At 32.9% G+C, this 12,353-nt stretch overlaps 1 protein-coding gene across 2 annotated transcripts in view; it reads right to left on the bottom strand.

Annotated features, from left to right (window-relative positions):
* Window positions 1-12,353, bottom strand: part of LOC133188454 (prostatic acid phosphatase-like) — a 109,396-nt gene that overhangs the window by 91,362 nt on the left and 5,681 nt on the right. For both annotated transcript variants that reach the window (XM_061323891.1, XM_061323892.1), the window contains exon 3: window positions 5,710-5,805. In XM_061323891.1, coding sequence (XP_061179875.1) covers window positions 5,710-5,805 — 96 coding nt within the window. The remainder of the gene's footprint in view (window positions 1-5,709; window positions 5,806-12,353) is intronic.

Raw genomic sequence — 12,353 nt, forward strand, 5'->3', positions numbered from 1 at the left:
GACTATAAGACGATGATGTCCATGACCTTTTCATTTATTTTTTTTATTTATTTATTTATTTATTTATTCCTGTATGTAATTATTGGTTGATTGTGAGTTACATATTTAAATTTAACGTACATTTATCTGTAGATTATATGGAAATCTGAGTTTGCTCTGGAATGTAATTCATTTGATGTTGCTGATCTTCTATGAAAATATACAAGTACACAGACCTTACAGAAATAAAAAAAAATGCATGACTATTTTCTTTTAATTATGCGTAAAAATATATATATATATATATATATATATATATATATATATATATATATATATATATATATATATATATATATATATATATATAAAGTTTTCGCGGTTCTAAAAATTGCTTTAAACTGCATGTATATTGAGAAGATGCAAAGAGCACACGATATGACTCGACATTATGTTTGACGTCGTTTGACGTTGAGTTTACGTTATGACGTTATCAATATTTTTATATATGCGTTGTAAAAAATCTCATAAAAACGTTATTTTACGTGATACGAGCAAAAGTTTGGTATTTTTATAAACAGAAAATGATGCAGACTTCATTTCAAGAAAAAAATAAAAATGTGAAATTTTGACCTTAAGGGCCCTTTTCTCATGACGCTAGCCATTTATATTTTCTTTAAAAGTATTTTTGAAAGCTTATGGAACTAGCAGCTGTCAAAGTGAGAGAAAAACAATATACAGAATAAGAAATAGATACTACATTGAACCAGACTTTCATTTATTTTTTTAAATCTGTTACATGTGCATCTATTTATTTTAACATGAAATTATTTTTTTAAATAGCTTGAATTTTATTTTTTTTTTCAGTAATAATGATCATAAATTTAAATAAAATAAGTGAAATTAAAAAAAAAATTGTCGTCTTATTTTTGTTGTTGCCACTTCCGATGTAAGTACTTGAAAACAAACAAAAACTACCGAATGAAATAAAATTGTTCTAATTGTTCTAGCTTAAAAAAAAGTTTACATGTATGTATACCTGATGTGTGTGTGAGAGAGGGAGAGAGAGAGAGAGAGATGTTACATTAAATCGAGTTTATAAATACAATGTGAAATGTGAAACTTTAATGAAAAGGCGAATTAATATCGTATTATGAAAAGAAATCTCTATTTCTTTTTTTTTCTTTTGCTGTTTATTTATTTTCAGTAACTCGAAAATATAATATTTTGGTACTTGTGTTGTGCATAAAAAAGTTCAAAGGTTTTATTAGCTTTATCTGCAGTTTTTAGTCACTTAAAAGTCAAATATATGTAATCCTTGTCATTCATAGAATCTCAGCATTTCTATTATCAATCTAAAACTCGTTTTTTTATTGAATTAATAATCTCAGTTATCAGTTTAGTATGATATTGCTTAACTTGCTGTTGAATTATGTAAAGGGGCTGATTTTGTTATTTGGATTTATTGAAATAAATCTTGTTAAGATCAAATTGTATTTAAACATGCATTGTACAAATTAAATTAAATGCTAAAAATATACTGCACACAAGACTAAGAATATGTTTGCAAGTTTTTATTTTTGTGGCAGTGCAGGAGACCGGGGAAGAGGGCCAGGGTCATTTTATATTACTGGGACCTAACTACTTTACAGTGTATCTGTAAAGCTTTACAAGAATAAGCATATCCAAGTCTCTGGAATGGGGCAAGAATGGAATTTTTATATTGTAAAAACTTCATATACAATAACATTTGAAAACAATAACATTAGAATTTCATACCATAAAGAAGCTGCGAGAAATGGGGGGGGGGGGTCTACACACACCATCACATAACAATATTTACATGTACCTAAATGTTTGCCACATCGTAAAAATTTGTCATTTAAAAACTCAGCCAGTCAAGGAATATTATGAATCAGTCGCATTTAACTGACTGGATATATAAAACTTAATTTTTACACCCCCCCCCCAGCCAAAAAAATTCTATTAATTAATCTGTATGTCATTGATTCATAACGACAACATATATATAACTATTTATGGTTTATTTCTTAGAAAAATCTATTTGATATTAATTAAAAAAGAATGACATATTGATTTCATTCAAAGTTCGGATAAAATTTGTTGAAATGACAATAAAATACCCGATATCTATTAATACCCATGTTCTTCTAAAACCATTTAATTTTTTACAAAATCAAACAAAATCGTTATTCTAGGACGCAATTTTTCTCATGATTAACTAGATTTGATAGCAGTTAAGTTTCCAGTTCCAGGCATGTGGAGCTCATGATCACTGTTTGTTTTGAAAATGACCCTGCTCATATACATGTACGTAAGGAGAGAGTTCAAGGTGCAAAAATAAATTGAGGAATTATGTCAATATTATATCAAACCTAACCAAATGACGTATCTGGAGGTTATGGGGTTGGTGGTGGGAAGGCATCCCCCCTGCACACCTTAAATGTAGGAAGATTTTAAAAATACCACAACCCTCTTATACTATTAAACTCATGTTAACTACAAGTATTGCATGTTTCTGTCATTTAATGTTTAAACCCCCCCCCCCCCCACACACACACAATCCAACCACTGGTCATCCTGGATCTGTTCCTTTCACTTTAAATGCATGTGAATTATAATTCATCCATTTGTTTATACTTTATCAACCTGCTTACTTAAAATTAATTATTCAAAAGTGTTCCTTGCTGTGACTGAAAAAATGTGTATCATTTCAATTTAAAAAAAGAAGTTTTATTACCACATGCGGACAGAAGTCCTTCTGATTTTTTGTTTGAAAATTTTTTTATCGAATATTGCTTAACATGCAGTGTATCAACTTAACGTCCTTAAATTGTTGTACAGCGTATACGGTAACTCACTACATTTCACAAATTTTCTGTCTAATTATATTTAGAAAACAAAAACAAAAAACAAATTTTCACTACCCAGCAGCATCTATTTTATTGTTGTTCCCGAGAATTTTTTTGAAATATTTTTTAACTTCACATTTTGAAAGAGATATCGTTTATACTGGATTCAACCCCCAACCCCCCCCCCCCCCCAAAAAAAAAAAAAATTGACATCTTGTCCTATCGAGAGCCATGCTTAAAATGAGATGATTTTCGAATGAATTCTACAGGTTTCTCAAACGATTATTACATGAGATAAATACTTTGGTTTTGAGAGAATAAATTGATATTGAACAGAAGCCGCTTGCTTCTCGGGTTTTCCTGACATTCCAGCATAGTGAAATGTAAAACAAACAAACGAACAAACACGCATAATTCTATACACAACTGCATGATGGATAATAGTTAATACAACTATTCATTATCATATTATACAATTATTAAAAGAGACAGTGTCTCAAAAATGTTTCTGGAAATGCTCAATAACATACATTTATTACCGTAGTAACATTACAATGCAAAGTGAAAGTCATGTTCACTCTGAAAACTTTTGATGTTGGTGCGAAAGTAACATGACGTCACTGTTTACCTGTTAAAGTATCATTGATATAAATGAAGAAAAAACCTACTTAGAGTTGACGTAGGGTCATAAAAATTCAGATTTGACAACTTCTAACCTTGCTCTATTAATATCCATGAAAAACTTAAAATGTGTAAAAATTGCCATAAGGGCCCTTTTCCCATGGGCGCAATCTTTTGTTTTAGCCAGTAACATAAGATGTTATATTATGACGTCACTGATCTTACCTATTGGAAGTAATTAAACACATCAAAAAAAGCTTCGATGCAAGGGATTACCTTATTTATTTTTACATAAAAATTGTATAATGCTAAGAAGAATATTCTATAGATTAATAAAACTGCTGAACAAATCCTAGGCATTTTCTCATTTGATCGGAATTTGAGGAAACTTATACCGGACTGTGCATTTCTACCCTTATTCAACTTAAAACTTTACAAATAGAAACTATACAACTGAGCTGTTGATATTTGTGCAGCAATACCAGCAAACTTTGGAATATTCTGCTTCTAAATATACCTTGTTTTAGTTAAATAAAATAGAGCATGCCCTTGCACCGAAGCATTTTTTTCGATATCCATTATAATCTTGTGTAGTAAAGAACAATGATCTTATTATATCATATTATGACGTCATAATGTGTACTGGCAATCTCATGTCATGGGTTCCAAGTATGTACTAGACAATAAGTTTTAACTTTCTCTGTATAATAAATATAGTCCTTAGGCATTTTAATTAGATTATTTGCATAGAAATGCCTATACTTAGCCTAAACTCATTTGGTCAAAATCTTTAATTTGAATTCTGTCAATTTCTCTAAATATTTGTCTACAATATGTCATGTTAGGTAAACTTTAAGCATTTAATATCTGATTTTGCTTAAGAATAGATCTTTCTATGGGAAAAATAGATTAATCAAATCAAATCCTTTGATTGACCTCATTTTTATGATCATAAATTTTTGTTTTATTTTTTAGATTGTGTGTTTTTTGCAAATAGGTAGGTAGGTTTTTGAAAGATAGGTGGACGCTAAACAGCGAAAAAACTTGAGTGGCCTTAGAGATGTTACACAAAGAATGGCAAATAATCTACAAAGTTTAACTGACCTCATCCCCTAGAACATAGACTCCTCACAGTAAAAAAGTACATACATGTACATACAGTCGTTTGACCAGTTCCGAATTTTGATCAGTTCCGACTGATAATTAAAAAATTCAAAAGTCTAAACATAAATTCATACATATGGTATGAAGGCTTATCTATGAATGTTAGAATTATGTAAAGTTTTGATTTTTTGCCGTCAGATTGTGTCCGCTATCGTACTTGAAACAGGTGACATACTTTTACAATGCAACAAATCTGAATCACTGCGATGCATTTGTCTGCAGAAAAACGTCTGTAAAGACGTCAATTTTTCACATAAAACAACATTTCAACTATCAAAAGTAAGTTTCATATGTATTTTAACAAATACCAAAAGGTTGCTGAAAATGAATAATTAGACCACCGGAAGATATTGGAGTATTTTCGTGTTCTCATTTTACTACTTCCGAATACCCATTATTAACGCTATATAATACGTTAGTTTTCTGTTATTTCTTCATTGTAAATGTGACTGTTATTTCTCTTTATCATTTGGAAATACCACTTACTTACTGGTAAGCATTTATTTTAACTTTTCCTAGGCATGTCAATTGATAACATGGGACGGATATTTTTAATATAGGGTCGAATTGCATGGGAACCTCTAGGGTATTCTGAACTCATCGGCTTATTCTTAACTAGTAAAATGAGTACCCATGTTAACTTGCTAAAATAAAAAGTTTTTTTGAAAGGCTGAACTTTTATGAAACAACATTTAATTCTGCAAGTCATTAAACTACTTTGACAAACAAATTAGATTTTGAAATAATGCCGTCATATATTTATAGCACCACCTAATCGGTTCCCTATTCGCAACTGGTCAAACAACTGTATATTCATCTAAAGTCTGAGCTCTCTGGCTTCTCACAATTAACCTACAAACCAATGAAACAGACCCCCCCTTCAAAAAAAAACCCCATGCACTCCTCCGACAGTTTGACTTTTCACAACTTACAAACTAATGAAACCGACTCTTCACCCCCCCATCCCCCCCCCCCCCCCCAATAAGAGAGAAAACCACACACATACTCCTTACACAGTTTGACTTGACAATGTCACAAACCTCACCCTTATGGTAATTGATTCATAACTTACCTTACTTCTATTGTAGTAAGTTGACAAAAAGTCTAATTTTTTGATGTACAAGTCTCTCACAGATTGTCCAAGTCTGTACTCTTGATCCATCCCAAGCTGAAAAAGTCAGGGAATATTAATGATTCATTCATTTGTGGAACATCTATATTTATAAAACTAGTCTTACTTATAAATGTTAGCATGGAAAAAGTAGATAATAAAGTTTTTCACATTTGTATTTAATATGTGAAATGCATGAAAAAATTAAGAGCTCTCAAAACATTTGGCCTATTCAAAGCATTAGTATACTTGTGTAGTAACCCATAATGTCATTCAACTTAATTAGTTGATTGGTCAGTTTGTAAGTGAAGTTAGTGCCTCATTTAGCATGTAAATTTATTCTGACTCAGATATGATAGTTTCCTTGACTTGATTAAGTTAGCTACCCTTTAAAATAATGAATGATTAATAAGAGGCCCAAGGGTCTTAAGGGTCGCCTGAGCATAATGTAACATGGTAATTTAAAGGATCCAAAGATTGAAGTATAAAATAAAACAAAATAAGCATGTGCATGCGTGAACCTAGGGAGTCCCCCCTGATTTTGTAAAGAAAGAAAGGGAAATTTTCTTCGATTTAGATTGTGTTTGATTGCAAAATCAAATGTTTTGATTCAGGATAAGTTTGTGAAAGGGCCAAAGTAGTTTTTGAGAAGATAAATACACATACCCACAAATATCTTCATGAAACATGCACATGTTCATTCATTCATCAGACCGGAATTGAAGAAACCAACTTTCACTTTCACCTTGCTTGCTGTTGCTGTACTACTAATCAGGCTTCTCATTACCTGTGCTCCTGAGTCGCCCAGGAGACGAAGATTAACATCTCATTCAGGTAACATTATATATCCCTCTTTTCACAAGTCAAATTTCGAGCACCTAGCTAGATCAGAGTAGTATAGATCAGTAAACTAGCTATAGTCTAGTATCTTACAAATTCTATGACTGCACACTAGATCAATATGCAGCTGAATTACGCCATCTTGATTCTTTCTATCATCTTACTAGTTGCTAACCAACTGAGTGAAATAAAACCATGCCACTCAGACTCTTTAAATGACAAGAGAAGGTGACAAACCTTCCAAAGGCACAAGTTCCAAGCATTGTCCTAACACAGCTCAAAATAAACAAATGTAGACCAGTTAGTAAGTACATATTTATACTATTACTTGCAAATGCATTTGATACAGAAACAAACCTCGGGCCTAGAACACCTAAATGGCCATGTGGCACTTGCTCGAAGGCTGTCTCTTGGAAACACAAAGCAGTCTGCTGCGATAGTTGTGAAACACGGTTCCACATACAATGTCAACACATACACTCAAATACATACCACCTTTTGGATGCAAGCAATGTATCTTGGATGTGTCTGAAGTGTAGCTCACCCAATTACTCTACAACAATTTTTGACTCCACATACAGTATTGAAACAGAAAATAACTTTGAAATCTTGAGTAAAAGTTCAGTATTAAGTAGTCCAGGAGCACCTACAGCTACTTCCTCCCCAAAATTAAACAATACAGAAAGAGAGAAAAGAACTACACAGAAACCTACAATAAATAAAGCCAAAAGACCTACAAGAGTACTTAACATCAACTTTCAGTCTTTATGTAATAAAAAGCCAGAATTATTAGAAATAATACACTCTACAAAACCTGATATTATTATGGGAACAGAAACTTGGCTAAATAACACAATCCCGTCTTCAGAATACTTTCCACCAGACTTCTATAATGTATACAGAAAGGATAGACAATCAAAGAATAAAGAAAAAAGTTATGGAGGAGTGCTGCTTGCCATCTCCAAAGAGTTTGTTAGTTCAGAAATTTGTGAATTACAAACAGATTGTGAAACCATATGGGCAGAAATAAATATTTCAGGAACAAAAAAGATAACTATAGGTTCCTACTACAGACCTCCCTCTGACGATGGTACATCACTTGAATACCTAAATCAGTCACTAAATAGGATAAATAACATATCAACATCGAATGGCTGGCTAGGTGGAGACTTTAACTTGGGCCATATTGATTGGTCAGTACCATCAGTAGTTGTAGGGAAGCCTGAACCAAAACTACATCAAAAACTACTTGACATCATTTCAGACCATAACTTACACCAAATGACTGATAGAGTTACACGAAAAGATAAGACATTAGACCTTTTCTTCACAACAAATCCAACAAATGTAAATAAACTAACAACCCTACCACCCACTGGTCAAGCAGACCATGATGTGGTTTACATAGAGATTGATATATGGCTTAGAAGGGTGCGGGAAATACCCAGAAAGGTATACAGATTCCACAAAGCAAATTGGGAAAACATAAAATCAGATTTGAAAACAACCCTAAAAACATTAGAACAAAACAAAAGTGTAAATGTAGACTCTCTGTGGAACATCTTTAAAGTAAATCTTCTCTCTTCTATTGAAAACAATATACCTATAAACATAGGCTTCCATGGGTAACAGATAAACTAAGGAAGCTCATAAACAAGAAGGCATATAGTAAACGAAAAGAACAACCAGAGAAATTTAAAGAATTGTAAAAAATTGTACAAAAGGAATTAAGAAAAGCATATTGGAGATACATTGAAAACATCATTTTTGATTTACCAGTAAATGAACCAGACCAATATGAAACGTCACCTAAGACAAAACCTAAAAAAGTATTCAGCTACATCAAAAGTACAAGAACAGAAAATTCAGGGATTGGGCCCTTGAAAAATGAGGGAATCCTAATAAGAGACACAGTGGAAAAAGTGAAATTTATTGAACCATCAGTTTCAGTCAGTTTTTTACAAATGAAACAAACACAGATATACTAGACAAAGGTACAAGTCCCCACCCTGACATGCCCCCTATATCTATTAGCAGTACAGGAATTATGAAATTACTGTCAAATATAAACCCACATAAGGCCTGTGGACCATACAGTAAAATGGCAGGGTTTTGAAAGTCCTAAAAGAACAAGCCACACCTATCCTTACACTATTATTTTCAAAGTCATTAGAAACTGGTGAGATACCTACTGATTGGAAACATGCAAATCTAGCTCCAGCTTTTAAAAAGGGTGAAAAATACAAAGCAGTAAATTATAGGCCAATTTCATTGACTTGCATATGTTGCAAGTTAATGGAACACATAATCACAAGCAACATCACGGCCCATCTAGAAAACAATAACATCTTATATGAATTACAACATGGGTTCAGGAAATCAAGATCATGTGAATCACAATTAATAGATTTTATCCAAGAACTAACATACACAAACAATAACAACATAAAAACTGACTTAATCATAATGGACTTTGCTAAAGCCTTCCATAAGGTTCCCCATCGTCGCCTCCTGTACAAGTTAAATTTCTATGGTATAAGACAACAGACATTAAACTGGATTCACGATTTTCTATCAGATAGAACACAAACAGTAGTTATAAATGGCATTTTCTCCACTTCTGTATCTGTCACTTCTGGCATGCCCCAGGGAACAGTCCTTGGACCTGTTCTTTTTCTTATTTATATAAATGACTTCCCTGAATATCTCCATCATAGTAAACTAAGGCTCTTTGCTGACGATAGTATCATCTACAAATTAAAGAAACAAAAACACCAGAAGACTGTCACAAACTACAATTAGATCTAGAAGCAGCTGCACGGTGGGAGTCTGATTGGCTTATGGCTTTCCACCCAGACAAGTGTACTAAACTCACCATCTCTCATAAGAAACGGACATATTCTCAAAATTATATTCTACATGATCATGTACTTGAGTCAGTAAGCTCAGCCAAGTATTTAGGTGTAACATTACAGTCAAATCTAAAGTGGAACACACATTATGACAATATTATTGCAAATGCAAATAAATCATTAGGATTCCTTAAACGTAATCTGAAAATTTCAAACACAGAAGTAAAATCCAGAGCCTATCAAGCAATAGTGTGCCCTAAACTCGAGTATTGTTGTAGTGTTTGGGATCCACATATGACACTGTATAGACAAAAACTTGAAATGGTCCAGAGAAGGGCGGCTCGCTATGTACATAACAATTACCACAATACCAGTAGCGTTACAGAATGATTAGTACACTACAGTGGCCAACACTAGCTGAGCGACGCCTCAAAACCAGATTAATAATGTTTTACAAGGTAGTTCATCAACTTGTTGCTATACCCACAGACATACTCATACCTACAGATGCAAGAACCAGACAAAATCACACACAAACATACATACACTTACAAGCATCAAAAGAAACATACAAATGGTCCTTTTTTCAACAAACTATAATACAATGGAATTTGCTTCCCCAGTCTGTTGTTCAAGCCACTAAAGTAGAAATTTTTAGAGAACAGCTAACAACAGCTGTTCTCAACACTATCACGTAAAAAGTAACATTTCTTTTAATCACAAATGTAAATAAAAGCACAGTTTTTTCTTTACATTAAGTTTGTTTAGGTCACGCATGCGCACCAGCAAGTAATCTTCAGCGCTCTGAAGTTTTGTTGTAAATAGAAGAAGAAGCTGATAAATGAAGCTATTTTGCCCAAAAGCTAGAAGAATAGGGTGATCAAGGATCAACAAAATAATTAAGTACTAGGTAACAAATCTATAAGTTGATCTATAAACCTGCCTATACTTGCCTCCATTTGTCACTATCTCCATTCAGACTAAACAAAACAAACAGAATGATATTGAGCACTATTGGTAAATCCATCTCATTCCCCTTCACACTGGTCCCTCTTGGTCTTTGAAGAACATTTAATGTACAAAGATGAGGTATTTTTGCCCTACTTTTATTAATCTATTATTTACAAGTATAGCTGAACATTGAAAACTATGAAAGTACATTTTGTATTAAATATTTATAGAATTCTTGTTTAATTCTGTTATTTAATTGACATTTCAATTACATTATTTGCAGTGATTTTAAAATAAGCGTATTAAGTGAAAAGCAAAGAGAACTAACCTTCTTTCAGTAGCTATAGAAATATATTAATTGACAAAGTGGTGCAAAATTTCAAAAATCTGGGAAGAACACCTTTGTTTATTACAAAGTTACAGTATATATTCTGTTTGCCTCCTAGATGTGGGGAGCAGAGAGGAAGATTTTCAAAGAAATAATGCATTTTCACTATAGATTCAAAATGGCCCCCTCCCCAACACCATGGCCCCTGACCCTGGGGCCAAGAAATTCACAATTTTGGAAGAGGCATCCTTGCTCATCATTAGGGCTAGCTGGGACAATACTGACCCTAAGCAATCTGGTATGAATCATGATCGATACTTATTAATTATAAGACACAATACAACACTTCGGAAATCAATAAAACCAAGAAAATCAGGTTTCCAATACATGTATATTCAATATTCAAAATAAATCAGTGAAATACCATTGTAGTTTTCTTTTGAATGATTATTTAGATAACTTTATCTAAAAAAAGGTTTTTTGATAGGCAAACCATATATTGGGTCCAACTTTATAATCAGCTCACAGAAAATTCACAGAAATGCTTAAAATTATTACTACAATCAACAATGACCTCAAGTTCTTAGCTAAAATCATTCCAACATTTCTGTTCAATGATTTATTCCTCAATAAAATATTTTAATAACTTAAATTCTACAAGCTTATCTTTTAAAAAGATTGGTGAGCTAGCGCTGTGGCATAATAAAATACAGAAGAATTAAGATATCTGAACCATTTGTTAAATTTGCTGAATTGATTAATTATTAATAGGAAGGCAGATTGGTGCACTGGGGGTTGAGTTTGTGTGTGTGTGTGTTGGGGGGGGGGGGGGTGTCACAATTCAGAATGGTGAATCTTAGAGTGTGCTTCACGTCGGCAATGGCATAACTCCTAACTGTGCTTTAAGCATTCTGTATTTTACTGTAATTTCAATTTCGAGGTGAAAAATAAAAGGTCAGTAGAACCAATGAGCACTTTCGGGCCTTTCCGGCAAGCTCGGAAAACATATCCGAGGTTGCCGCGGTTTTCCGAGCTTGCCGGAAAGATCCATGAAGGTAGATTAGAAAAGCTATGTATTCATTACAACTTTAGAAATAACAGTTGGTTTTATAAGACCCGAGTTACTGTTACTTTTTGTTCATTTACGTGCAGGTTAGACAACAAAACACGAAACTTCAGATCAGATGATAAACATTAAATTGACATGTCTTTCCGACATACTCTGAAAAAGATTTTTGTTGTTGTTTTTTTTCCGAGCTTGCCGAAATTATCCAGGAAGGTGGTGTAATTGTGAGGAAAGCTAGATGTCTAGAATCCTGGCATTATATGACCTAAGTTTTTCTTGTACTTTTATGTGTAGGTTAGACAATAACGTGAAGTCGAGCATGCGTATTCCAGAAATATAGACTAACGTAGTTGCTAACGCTCGAGAGCGCTAGCAATAAAGTGAAGATGAAACGGGCTGATGACACCAGAAAATGATGGTCTACATTTTGTTAGTGTATCCATCATACTTCAATCGATTGACTCAATAGCTGCAAAATTACGGTGTGTTATCTGTGTTTTATAAAACACAATTTTGTTTATACACTGGCAACTCAAACATTTTAACTTCACATGTTTATTTTGATCTG

This window comes from Saccostrea echinata, unplaced genomic scaffold (genome assembly GCF_033153115.1).
Source record: "Saccostrea echinata isolate AGI-Se365-2 ecotype Australia unplaced genomic scaffold, CSIRO_AGI_Sech_v1 ptg000016l, whole genome shotgun sequence".
In the NCBI taxonomy this organism is placed as follows: Eukaryota; Metazoa; Mollusca; class Bivalvia; order Ostreida; family Ostreidae; genus Saccostrea; species Saccostrea echinata.